Source organism: Pipistrellus kuhlii, unplaced genomic scaffold, assembly GCF_014108245.1.
Source record: "Pipistrellus kuhlii isolate mPipKuh1 unplaced genomic scaffold, mPipKuh1.p scaffold_m20_p_16, whole genome shotgun sequence".
NCBI classification, from domain to species: Eukaryota; Metazoa; Chordata; class Mammalia; order Chiroptera; family Vespertilionidae; genus Pipistrellus; species Pipistrellus kuhlii.
The window spans coordinates 7,877,824-7,891,474 of record NW_023425471.1 but is presented as its reverse complement, the minus strand read 5'-3'; the positions used below and the strand labels follow the sequence as shown (position 1 = coordinate 7,891,474).

At 50.5% G+C, this 13,651-nt stretch overlaps 1 protein-coding gene across 3 annotated transcripts in view; it reads right to left on the bottom strand.

The window, feature by feature from the left end:
• SMS (spermine synthase) overlaps nucleotides 1-6,179 on the bottom strand; it is a 77,908-nt gene extending 71,729 nt beyond the window's left edge. Inside the window, exon 1 of one of the 3 annotated variants that reach the window (XM_036439757.2) lies at nucleotides 5,948-6,179. In XM_036439757.2, coding sequence (XP_036295650.1) covers nucleotides 5,948-5,996 — 49 coding nt within the window. In that variant the 5' untranslated portion in view covers nucleotides 5,997-6,179. The remainder of the gene's footprint in view (nucleotides 1-5,947) is intronic. The other 2 variants (XM_036439756.2, XM_036439755.2) reach the window with 2 other exon arrangements.
• Between the last annotated feature and the right edge of the window lie 7,472 nt (nucleotides 6,180-13,651).

Sequence of the window (13,651 nt, the reverse complement as noted above, 5' to 3'; positions counted from 1 at the left end):
GCTGATCTATGTTTCTCTCTCATCAATGTTTTTAGCTCTCTGTCCCTCTCCCTTCCTCCCTGCAAAAAATCAATAATATATATATATATATTAAAGCTGTTGTGAGGATTACATAAAAGTAATTTGCAATGCCTAGCCAAGGAGGCATTTCATAAAGATTAGCTTTTACATTTTCAAAGAGTTGTTTTCAAGAACAACCAGGGACCTCCGCTTATAGCTCTGGCCTTGAGTGCAAACCTCATCCTAAAATATATATATAATACACACACACACACACACACACACACAGAAATGGCAGTCCTGTTCTCTCTCTAGCTCCTAGAGGATCTGTACTTGACTCCACAGGCTCCCTAGAGGCCAGGGGACACAATTTAGGGGGAGGGGGTGGTTGAACTTGAATGGGAAAAAATACACGTCCTTACTTTTTATGAGTCAAGATTTTTTCTTCAATTATACTGCTAAAAACACACATTACCAACCATATCTGGCCATTGTCACCAATAAAACCACAGCTTTTATATAAATTTTCTCCGCTCACTTTCAAAATAATGGCCTGCTGCTAGGTCATTTTATTTAATGAGTTACTAAAGCAGCACATGTTACTATGCCACACGTTTTATTACATTTTTAAATGTGCAAGTTGCATTTTTAAAATTGGGTTATCTTTTTTTTTTTCTTTTTTTTTTTTAAGTTGCCGAAACCTGTTTGGCTCAGCGGTAGAGCGTCGGTCTGCGGACTGAAAGGTCCCAGGTTCGATTCCGGTCAAGGGCATGTAGGTTGGTTGCGGGCACATCCCCAGTAGGGGGTGTGAAGAGGCAGCTGATCAATGTTTCTCTCTCATCGATGTTTCTAACACTCTATCTCTCTCCCTTCCTCTCTGTAAAAAATCAATAAAATATATTTTTTAAAGTTTTATTTTTTTATATTTTATTGATTTTTTTTTTTTTTTTACAGAGAGGAAGGGAGAGAGATAGAGAGCTAGAAACATCCAGAGAGAAACATCGACCAGCTGCCTCCTGCACAGCCCCCACCAGGGATGTGCCTGTAACCAATGTACATGCCCTTGGACCAGAATCGAACCTGGGACCTTCCAGTCCGTAGGCCGATGCTCTATCCACTGAGCCAAACCGGTTCCGGCAAAATTGCGTTATCTTATACATTTAAAAGTCTTGTTCTGAGATGAGCTCCACAGGCTTCCCTTATGAGGGCCAAAGGCACAAGAAGTTAAGAACGCCCAGCCCCGTGGTGGACAAACTGCAGCTCGCGAGCCACATTCGGCTCTCTGGCCCCTTGAGTGTGGCTCTTCCACAAAATATCACGGCCTGGGTGAGTCTATTCTGAAGAAGTGGTGTTAGGAGAAGTTTAAGTTTTAAAAAATGTGGCTCTCAAAAGAAATTTCAATCTTTGTACTGTGGATATTTGGCTCTGTTGACTAATGAGTTTGCCGACCACAGCCCTAGCCTAAACCTGTTCTTAACCTATAATAATAAAAGGGTAATATGCTAATTAGACCTGATGTCATTCCGGACGTCCTTCCTGGCAAGCTGGAGCAGAGGGTGCCAGAGGGAAGCCAGTGCCGGCAACCGGGGGAAGGAAGGCCTACCCTTGCATGAATTTTCGTGCACTGGGCCTCTAGTTTATTATAAACAAGATTTTTATTATGAAACGAATTCATGAATGAGGGACGCAGTCATTTCTCCCTGCTATATAGAGGATCCATCAGTGATCCAACAGACACACTTCACAGCATCAGCCAGGTTTTCCCACTCCGGACTCATCTTCAATTCTTTTTCTTTTTCTTTTAATATATTTTATTGATTTTTTTACAAAGAGGAAGGGAGAGGGATAGAAAGTTAGAAACATCAATGAGAGAGGAACATCGATCAGCTGCCTGCTGCACACCCCCCACTGGGGATGTGCCCGCAACCAAGGTACATGCCCTTGACCGGAATCGATCCCAAGACCCTTGAGTCCACAAGCCGACGCTCTATCCATTGAGCCAAACAGGTTTCGGCTCATCCTCAATTCTACTTAATGCAAATACGTGCCTTGTTTTCCCCTAGTGCACTTGAGCTAGCTTTCTGCTTTTACCAGAACACCCATGGGGCCCACTTAGCCAGCACTTATCAAGCATCTATGATGTTCAGAACTGTTTCCAGAACACAGACCCTGGAGATCTGCCTTCGGAGATGCTCCCGGCCCAGGGGGCAGATGAACATCAAAGAACTGATGGACCTTCCAGGGCCAACTGGCCAGCCAGAGGCCGCGCTCTGAGAGGGCATCTGTGTGCCCGCATGCTGGCTGCCTAGCGTGTCCAACTAGAAACACACAAGGCATCCTCCACCGGTACAGAGCTCATTAAGCTATACACACACGGGACATGTTTATTCTTGCTGTCCTCTCAGGTTGAGAAATCATCAAATGTTTTCTGGGCTCAAGAGTCCTCAGAGGCCAGTACTTCACTTGCAAGATGACCAAGGATGGGATTTTTTTTTTAAGCAAACATTTAAGGGTCCGGGTCACCTCATCAGCCAGCACGCTCCGAAGGCATCCCCAGGCCCAACGTGCAGTTGCCTTTAGTGGCCAGTGGCTGTTACTTGGTTACCTCCTGGCTGGCATTGGTAACCAAGTTATAGGGAGCCACAGGAACAGAACGAAATGCTTCAAGCTGAATTCCATGGAAATCACATCACAGAACTGCGGGATTAGGAAAAAAGACTGACAAATGGGAAAAAGAACATAAATCAAGGCTCCACAGGCTTTGACTCACCGTTGAGTCACATCAAATCCTCGTGCCAAGAGCAGTATACTTGGGCTCATTATTCTCAATTAAAATAAATGTTTTCGGAGACCTCACAGGTGGTGGATGGCTCATAAAGTGCCCTTTAATGAAAACCAAAAGAACTTACAAGGGCCTAGTCTAGCCAGGCCCCTTGATTTTACAAGGCTGGATACCCACTGACAAGCGAGGGTGACATGCCTCCCCCCGTATCAAATGATGGGGGGCCTAACTGGTGTGGCTCAGTGGATAGAGCGTCAGCCTGAGGACTGAAGGGTCCCAGGTTTGATTCCGGTCAAGGGCATGTACCTTGGTTGGGGGATCATCCCCAGTGGGGGGTGTGCAGGAGGCAGCTGATCAATGTTTCTCTCTCATCGATGTTTCTAGCTCTCTATCCCTCTCCCTTCCTCTCTGTGAAATGTCAATAAAATGTTTTAAAAAAATAAAAATAAATCAATAAAATATATCTTTCAAAAATGATGGGGGGAATACAGTAAGAATCAGACTTCTGTTACTGCCAAAACACTCATGTAGGGACTTAAGATCTAACATAGATGCATGCGTACACACATTCCCTTCCTTAGAATTATTCCTTTCTAGAATGTTCTTTGCGTTAATCTTCAACTTAAAGATTAACAGGCTGGGAGTGAAGAATAAATGGCTGGGAATACGCCTCAATCTTTTCCCCTTTACCTTCTCTGGGCACAACTAAATTATTTAGATGTCACTTTCCCACCTTGCCAACTCTGAACTGCCAGTCCCTCCTGCTCCCTTCCAAGCTGCACATCCATGGCTCTCTCCCTCTCTGGCCAGTGCCAGGCAGTGTTCAAGTTCTCTCACTTTTTCTTCAGTTATGTGAAGGTTTCCCCCACTTTTACAACAGAACACAGAAGCAGCCACCATTCCGGCAGGCGACATCCGAATTAAGCCAAAAGCTGTTCCGGCTTCAGGCAGGGACACACACCAAGTCAAGAATCTTTGTGCCTCATCCAGAGAGGATCTCCTTTACAGCCTAGAAACTCATGCTAAGTCCGGGTGAGTGCTCACAGGTGCTTGCTACCATCAGGGTCACTGCCTACACCGGTGGTCGGCAAACTGCGGCTCGCGAGCCACATGTGGTTCTTTGGCCCCTTGAGTGTGGCTCCTCCACAAAATACCACGTGTGGGTGTGCACGCACAGTGCGATTGAAACTTCGAGATGAGTTTGCCGACCACTGGCCTACACTCACCTCTTAGCAGATAGGTATTCCTTCCTCCATCCTCACTCAACCTCCTCACCTCTAAATTGAGTATTATATACAGCCTGGCCAGTATGGCTCAATGGTTAAGGCTTGACCTATGAACCAGATCACAATTGGATTCCGGGTCAGGGCACAGGCCTGGGTTGCGGCCTCGAACCCCAGTAGCTGGGGCCCGAGGCAGCCAATCAATGATTCTTCTAATCGATGTTTCTCTCTCTCCCTCTCCCTTCCTCTCTGAAATCAATAAAATATATTTTAAGCCCTAACTGGTTTGGCTCAGTGGACAGAGCGTTGGCCTGCGAACTCAGGCGTCCCAGGTTCGATTCCGGTCAAGGGCATGTGCCTTGGTTGTGGACACATCCCCAGTGGGGGGTGTGCAGGAGGCAGCTGATCGATGTTTCTAACTCTCTATCCCTCTCCCTTCCTCTCTAAAAAATCAATAAAACATATTTTTTAAAATATATATATATATATCATATATCATATATATTATATTTATATATATTAAATATATAAATTGAGTATGCTACAATCTTCACTAAGCACTATCAGCTTTAGCTGGCAGGGTGACTACTCAACAACACCTTAGCTATCTCACACCCCACCAGCCACATTCCCGATCACCATTTTACCTCCGGATTCCTCCCAGCAGGCTCCGCTCCCTCCATCCTCACCTAAGAAACGTGGGAACTAAAAAAAACAGCTTTGTTTTCCCAGGGCACTTCCAGACCACCCAAACACAATGAGACGGCTTAGCAACCTCGCGGTGTTTTACGGCAACTCCCTTAATATTAAATAAAAGCCCTATGAAGTCTGCACTGTTCTCACCACCCCACCCCCCACCCCCATATATTTAGGGGGGGGGGGGTGAGGCTCAGGAGGAAAACCAAGGCCAAAGTCAAACGCAGGGCCAATCGTGAAGGGCAGGGCGCAGACCTAGATCTTCCTCCAGTCCTAATTTATTAAGTCCCCTGCCTTCCAGATCTTTCATTTGGGGAAGAAAATGCCAAGTGCTCCGAAGTTCAAAAATCGGGAAGAGAAAGTGAGAGAGCCAATGGTCTCAATGGTGACAAAAAAGGCTGATGCGTCCAATCCCAGGAAAACCCTGGGAAAGCGGGATGTGGGCGCGATGCTCCGAGGGCCACGAGGGAGAGGGAGAGGCAGACCGCAGTCCGCAGCTCTCCCAGGTTTAACGCCATCGGAAAGCCAGGCCCGCGGCCCTCCCCTCCCCCACGATGGAAGCACCTAGAGAAAAGCCTGCAGCACACCGCTCCCATCCCCGTTCCCGCACACGGTCCCCAGTTCCCCAGCCCTCGCTCCTGGTCGCCTCTCAGGCTCCTAAGCCTCCCGATTCGGGGAGATCGGGCTCGGATTCGGGGAGATCGGGCTCCCGTGCCTAGCTCCCCCCCCCGCCGCCCCACACAACACCCCACATCGTAATCATCGTTTCCTTTTCCCGTCGCCGGTCCCTTTCCGGGGGATCCATCTCCCACGCCGCCGCCTAAGAATCCCGCCAGCGCCGAGCGGTCCTTCCCCGGCCCCGGCTCCCCGAGGGGAGTCCCCATGCCCGCGGGGAATCCACCGCCGCGGAAAACAGGAAAAGGTCAGGCGGGCGGCCCGCGCCCTCCACGCCTCGCCCCGCCGCCGCCCCTGCACCCCCGCCCCGTGGCTGTCCCGCCGGGGGGGGGGGGGGGCTGCTGGGCGACCCGGGCCCGGGAGGGAGGCTTGGCTGGGAGGAGGCGCCCGGCGCGGCCCCCCCTTCCAGGCCCGGGGACCGAACGGGGCGCGATCGGGGCGAGATCGGGGCGCGATCGGAGCGCGGCCACCCCACCCCCCGCCCCAGCCGCCGGGGCACATGGCCCCGCGGGGCGCATTGTTCGGCCGCGGCTCCCGGGGCGGCGGGCAGGTGGCGGCCGCGTGTCCTCACCTTTGGCGCCGAGCTTGAAGTCGAGCGTGCTGTGCCGAGCTGCTGCCATAGTGCGGCGGGGCCCTGGGCCATGCCTGGGGGGCGGCCGCGGGAGACGGGGGTCCGCGATGGCTGAGCCGGCGGCTGTGGGCTGCGGCGCCGGGAGGCCGGGGATCGGGGGGGCGGGGCCGGCGGGAGCCGCCCGGGGCGCGGGGCGGGGCCGGCCCGCCTCCGGGAGGAGGAAGCGCGGACGCCGCGAGCCCCGAACTCGGAGCGCGGGGGGGGGGGGGGGGGGGGGCGGTCTCGCTGGGGCGATGGGGGAAACGTGGGCGCCGCGCTCCCCGCCTGCGTCACCAATGGCCGCGCCCCGCGCCCGGGATCGGCGGCCGCTCCCGCCATCCGTTAGGTCACCTTAGGTTTAAACGTCGCGGCGCGGCTACGGGGGGGAGGGGGGCACCCCCCTGCTGCTCCCACACCGGCCCCCCAAGCCGAGGCCCCTCCGACTTCCCGGCCAAGGAAAGAAAATAAAATGCTGGGATCCACCCTGCAGTCCCCAAGTACCGCACTGCCGCCTCCTTAACTCTTCCCAGGCTCCCCTTCAGCGCCTTGGGGATGGGATGGCCATTCTCATGAGCCAGGGTCCCTGTGCGTTTCAGGACCGGATAGAAGGACACCTGGGCATTGAAGTTACCCACATTTTTATGCAAAACGAGAACGGGGGGGGGGGGCGGGGAAGTGAGAGGAGAGCGTTGTGAACGTGGATCTGGGGAATTACAGATTCTGGAGCTGCGCCTCCATCCCTAATGCTCCATCCGCGGCAGTGAGCCCACCCGCTCTGCGCTTGTCTTTGGCTTTGGTGTGGCTGGTGTTCAACAAGATGTGGTAAAGGAAACAGCAGCAATGGCTGCGCATTACAGCTCCATCCTTCCATCCCTCTTTTGTGCCTGCCTTGCCTCTCCGCACGTGAATTGCTGTGCTGGCTGGACAAATTTGAGACAGTGAAATCTCATGCCTCCACAAAGCCAGAAGAACCTAGGATTAAACTCGTCTCTCCTGCAGGCAGCCACTAGTCCTGTTTTGCTGAAATCTTTCACCTTTCTTTCCTTCCTTTCTTCCTTCCTTTTTTTTCCCAAATATATTATTTATTTATTTTTTTTTACAGAGAGGAAGGGAGAGGTTTAGAGAGCCAGAAACATCCATGAGAGAGAAACATCGACCAGCTGCCTCCTGCACACTCCCCACAGGGGATGTGCCCGCAACCAAGGTACATGCCCTTGACAGGAATCGAACCTGGGACCCTTCAGTCCGCAGGCCGACGCTCTATCCACTGAGCCAAACCCGCTGGGGCTATCCTTCACCTTTCTACAAGAACTGAGCGATGTCTTCACAAGTTTTCATCAACACACCGTTCTATTAAGAACAGAATTCCCTTTTTAGCATTAATTTCTTTCCATCCACAGCCACCTGTGTGCTCTGTATGCTTTCCTTCCTTCTGTGGTTCCCAGGTTCTCAGTTGCCTGTAGCTACTCTCCCTCAGCTTCCGGTCCTTACACTGCAGCCTGCAGCTCCTGCGTGCTTCCTGGGATACTCTTGTTCTTGCTTTCCTCCGGAGTCAGGTTACTGGGAACACAGCTCGTCCTTGGCCACACTGAATGGCATTGTGGCTCCACCGAGTCTCAATGTGCCTCTCTCTCCCCACTCGGCAGCAGGGTGGGCCGCTGGGGCACAGAACCTGGGCGGTGGCACACTGTCAAGGGCTCGGAAGAGCCTGTGCTTGGTGTAATGCTCTCGTTTTGGAACAAGGAGCCCTGTGTCTCTGTTTTGGTCGGGACTGTGAGTTATGTAGCCAGTCCTGCTTGGCAGCTTGTGTCCTGCTGTGCTCGGGCCTCACCTTGCAGAAGCAAAACAGACAGAGGTGAAATGCCTTGAGCTGCTTGGCCCCAAACTAATCAGACAGCCGTAACAAAAGTGGAATTTAACAAAAATGCATCATGATGTGCAGAACATCGGAGATCAATGGGCCTCTACACTGAGTGGCCAGATTATTATGATCTCTGAACACATAATAATCTGGCCACTCAGTGTGTGTGTGTGTGTGTGTGTGTGTGTGTGTGTGTGTGTGTGTGTGTATATATATATATATATATATATATATATATATATATATATAAATAAATAATAGGCCTGGTGCATGAATTTGTGCATGGGTGGTGTCCAGCCAGCCTGACCAGGGGGAGGGGACATGGGCTGTTGGACGGCCTGCCTGCTGATCGAACTCCTGGTTGAGGGGACAATTTGCATATTAGCCTTTTATTATATAGGATATCCACTGAGTGGCCAGATTATTATGCATTCAGAGATCATCATAATCTGGCCACTCAGTGTATATGAAAGGATGTTGGGGTAGCTTTAGGAGTTACTGTAAGGGTGTCCTCAATGCATGTGTCACCTACCCATGACACAATCCTGACAAGGTTGTTAAAGGCAGGACACGGACAGGAACCAAAGGATTGAGGCCTCTTTAAATCCCTCCTGAACTGAGTACCTACTTGGATCCTGGAACCTTTTCTCACTGCCTGGGTTTTATAACCTAGGCCCCCCCGGCTTCACGGTTAGTTACAGGATGAATAATCCCTTTGTTTGTGGGAATTGCTTATGTTAGTTTCTGGAAATTACCAGAATCCTGCAACAAAAAACCAAGAGAGACCCAACTACAGCCTGCATTCTGGAAGCAACCTCCTAATCAACAAGATCTTGGCAATGGCGACAATGTGGATGTCATGGACCAGTGTCCTCTGAACCCACCACATCTGCTCGTGGCCAAAAGGGAGGCCCCAGACAATCAGTGTGGCCCCTGCTGGCACACGCTGTCTTGTGGAACATAAGCAGTTCCCCAGAATGGCCACATCGAATAAGGCCATCCTCTGAGCAGCCAGGGACAAGACAAAAGCAAGCCCACTCCATGCCCTAGCTGGTTTGGCTCAGTGGATAGAGCGCTGACCTTTGGACAGAAGGGTCCCAGGTTCAATTCCAGTCAGGACCACATGCCGCGTTACAGGCTCGATCCCCAGTAGGGGGCGTGCAGGAGGCAGCAGATCAATGATTTGTTTCTCATCATTGATGTTTCTGTCTCTCTCCCTCTCCCTTTCTCTCTGAATTCAATAAAAAATATACTTTAAAAAAGACCACTCCAGAATCATGTCTGAACATGGAGACATGTGAACCTGAACCTCATCTAACCACAAACATCACCAAACATTCTGCCAATCCTGGCTAAGTGATGGCTCCTCTTCCTCCTCCCCCTCCCCCTCCCCCTCCTCCTGTAATATGTATTTTATTGATTTTTACAGAGAGGAAGGGAGAGGGATAGAGAGTTAGAAACATCAATGAGAGAAAAACATCGATCAGCTGCCTCCCGGACACCCACCACTGGGGATGTGCCTGCAACCAAGGTACGTGCCCTTGACTGGAATCGAACCTGGGACCTTTCAGTCCGCAGGCCGACGCTCCATCCACTGAGCCAAACCGGTTTAGGCGACGGCTTCTTCTTTGCCCATCACAGCCTCTGCCTAGTCTTCCTGCTTCCAGATGGCATGGATTAAGGCACCCAATCATGGAATCACCCTGCCCCCAGTTCTGAGCAATGCCCGGCGTCCTTAGATGCTCCCCCCAAACACCTAATCCGGGCCCAATCCCACATGTGGGCCTTCCTGACACCCTCTGGCTGTGATGCTCCACCGTGCCCCGAGGTGTGCGTTCTCCCTCCCTGAGAGGTGTTCCACTCCAGGTGTGTTCCTGGGGGTATGTGACCAGAGGGCAGTGCCAATAGTGACTAAAATGAAGTCAACGCTGAAGGTGAAAAACCATAGGTTTGGTGCCAAAATTCACATTCGCCGGGACCCACCTGCTTAGCCCAGCTTGAACATCTGCAATAGAGCTGTTGTGTTTTCATTGATTTCAGGGAGGGAGAGGGAGAGAGAGCTAGAAGCATCCATGATGAGAGAGAAGCATTGATCAGCTGCCTCCCGCACGCCCCACACTAGGATGGAGCCTGAAATCCAGGCATGTGCCCTGACCGGGAATCAAACTATGACCTCCTGGTTCACAGGTCGACACTCAGCCACTGAGCCGCACCAGCTGGGCTGCAAGGCAGCACCAGTGACGACCAACCAGGAAGAAGGACGTCAAAACGGGGAAGAGCCCTCCGTTCAAAAGGAGAAGGTGGTCGAAGCCGGTTTGGCTCAGCAGTAGAGCGTCGGTCTGCGGACTGAAAGGTCCCAGGTTCGATTCCGGTCAAGGGCATGTACCTTGGTTGCGGGCACATCCCCGGTAGGGGGTGTGCAAGAGGCAGCTGGTCAATGTTTCTCTCTCATCGACATTTCTAGCTCTCTATCTCTCTCCCTTCCTTTCTGTAAAAAGTCAATAAAATATATTTAAAAAAAAAAAGAAGAAGGTGGAGGTGGCAGAAACGGGAAGGCAGAGTGCTCACTGGACACTGTCAGAGGCCAGACGCCAGTCATCGTGCGCTGTCCCCAAGCTGCCTAGTGAAGAGGGGCCTTCAGCAGCTGCACCTGCCATCAAAGCCGGAACTTTCGCTTTTACTGTTTTTTTTCTCTTTCACCAGTCCACTTGGGACCCTTGGCGACATTGCGCCTCCCTGCTCACTGTGCGCAGCTGTGGTGAAGTCACTTCCTCTCTGTAAAAGCCTGGCCTGGTTATTAGGGTGCGAGTGGCTGACAGACATCTGGAGGACTCCCCGCCACTTTGCAGATGAATGTGGGCTTCCCCAGCTTGTTAAACACGACCACATTTCTGATTAAAGGGGGGAACTGAGAGAGGCCTGGGATATTTAGCCCAGTGTTTCCAACTTAGCTGCACACTGGATCACGTGCGCCCCGGCCCATGAAGTCCAGCCTGGGCATCGGCCTTGTGTTAAAAAACAAAACAAAACAGTTCTAGCTGGTGTGGCTCAGTGGATAGAGCACGGGCCTGCAGACTGAAGGGTTGGATTCTGTCAGGGTTTTGAGCTCAATCCCCAGTAGGGGGTGTGCAGGAGGCAGCCGCTCAATGATTCTCTCTCATCATTGATGTTTCTCTCTCTCTCTCTCTCTCTCTCTCTCTCTCTCTCTCTCTCTCTCTCTCTCTTTCTCTCTCTCTCTCTCCTTCTCCCTCTCTGAAATCAATAAAAATACATTTTAGCCCTAACTGGTTTGGCTCAATGGATACAGTGTCGGCCTGTGGACTGAAAGGTCCCAGGTTCAATTCTGGTCAAGGGCATGTACTTGGGTTGCAGGAACATCCCCGGGGGGGTGGGTGGGCAGGAGGCGGCTGATCAATGATTCTCTCTCATCGATGTTTCTAACTCTCTATCCCTCTCCCGTCCTCTCTGTAAAAAATCAATAAAAAACATTTGTAAAACACAGCTCTGACCAGTGAGTACAGTGGTTAGAGCATGGGCCCATGAAACAAAGGGTCTCTCATTTGATTCCTGTCAAGGGCATCTGAGTTACAGGTTCATTCCCTGGCCTCAGGCGGAGCATGTGCAGGAAGCAACCAATCAATGTGTCTCTCACATGAATGTTTCTTTGAGTCCCTCCCCTCCTTCCACTCTCTAACAATCAATGGGGAAAAAATATCCTCCAGCAAGGATGAACAAAATAACAAAAACAAGCAAAACAACAGGAAAGGCCAATGTCAAGCTACAGGTGCCACTGTCAAATCAGGAAGAGCTGTGGCCCTAGCCGGTTTGGCTCAGTGGATAGAGCATCAGCCTGCAGACTGAAGGGTCCCGTTTGATTCCGGTCAAGGGCACATGCCCAGGTTGCCGGCTCAATCCACAAAAGGGGGCTTGCAGGAGGCAGCCCATCATTGATGTTTCTATCTCTCTCTCCCCCTCCTTTCCTCTCTGAAATCAATAAAAATATTTTTTTTTTAAGAAAAAGAACATGGGCCAATCTGACTCCAAAGTCAGGAGAATTTCTAATCTATCCTGTTGCTGCTCAGTACTGGGAATGAGAGCAGGGGGTGGGGGCGAAAGCACTGAATGGTTCGTTTAAAATACCCTCATCCTGCATGCAGACAATTGTTGTTTTAAGGAAAGAGGAGAAGAAAAAGAGAGATTACATTCTGGCATGCAAAGGCAAAACAATATTTTTTTTTCCTGTTCCTGGATCCCATTGCAGCTTCTTCAAAGCAAGTGAATTTATGCATGTTGACACAGCTCTTATTTTAAACTCTTCTCTGGCTCAGTTTTCAGCTTCTTCCTCTTGGCATTGCCAGTCCCATGACTCCCTCTTCCAGTCTCAGAATCTGCCGGAAATTGTTATGCAGCAGTTACTGTGTTTTTTTGTTTTGTTTTTATTTAAATTTCTTTATTGATTATGGTATCACATATTTGTTCTCATCCCCCCATTCCTATCCCATACCCCTCCCCACATATGCCCCCACCCCCCTGTTGTCCATGGCCACTGGCTAGGCCCATATGCATGCACACAAGTCCTTTGGTTGATCTCTTCCCCTTACCCCCACCCTCCCCTACCTTCCCTCTGAGGTTTAAGAGTCTGATCGATGCTTCTCTGTTTCTGGGTCTGTTCTTGTTCATCAGTTTATGTTGTTCATTATTTCCCCTAGATGCTTGAGATCGTGTGATACAAGAAATACACTTATATGAACTAAAAATGAGACCAGCCATAATGGTTATGCTGAGAGGCAAATGAATCAGACTGTAGCAAGTTCCTTTCTGGGCCAACAGTTCTTTTGAGTCCCAATTTTAATGTCAAACAGTTCCTTATGTGTACATGTCAGCCATGATATTTCAGTCCTGGATGGTGGACAAATGGTGGTGATGCAGGTCCGACCCTCTCTGGTTTGGTCCTGGGAAACCTGCAGCGACACACAGCTGCTGTCTGCTAGTATGACGAGGCGTCGTCAGCGTCTTCCATCTCTGGACTGCTTCTCTTCTGTCTTCATGGCTGGGGGAGTCCTGTCAATTCCTCTCTGTTGAGCAGTTACCATTAAGATCCACACCACACGTGATAATTCGGTCCTTCCCACTACCAGGCGTCCTCAAACTTTTTAAAGTGGGGGCCAGATCACGGTCCCTCAGAGAGCTGGAGGGCCGGACTATATGAACTACTAATTCCTACTGTAACACCTCGGCTGAGCTCACTGCCCAAAAAACCTGGCGGGCCGGATCAGACTCCTCTGCGGGCCGCATGTGGCCCGAGGGCCGCAGTTTGAAGACCCCTGCATGACTAAACCATAGTTTCTTCTGGTTTTAGAGTAGACTACCTGGCATGTCAGCATGTTAATCATAAGGGTCTTAGACTTTAAGGAAATGTGAATATTGATATTTAAACGTATGTTCATTAGGGAACAGCCTTCTATTGATAGTTGCTAGATGGATGCTTCCCGATTTATGATTCATTTAATAAAGCCAGTTAGATTTTCAAAAAATAATAAAAATATGTTCATTGAATCAGGAAGTTTGTCCTTTAATAATCTTAAACCAGCCGAAACTGGTTTGGCTCACTGGATAGAGTGTCAACCTGTGGACTGAAAGGTCCCGGGTTCGATTCCGGTCAAGGGCATGTACCTTGGTTGCGGGCACATCCCCAGTAGGGGGTGTGCAAGAGGCAGCTGATCGATGATTCTCTCTCATTGATGTTTCTAACTCTCTATCCCTCTCTCTTCCTCTCTGTAAAAAAAAAAAAAAAAATCAATAAA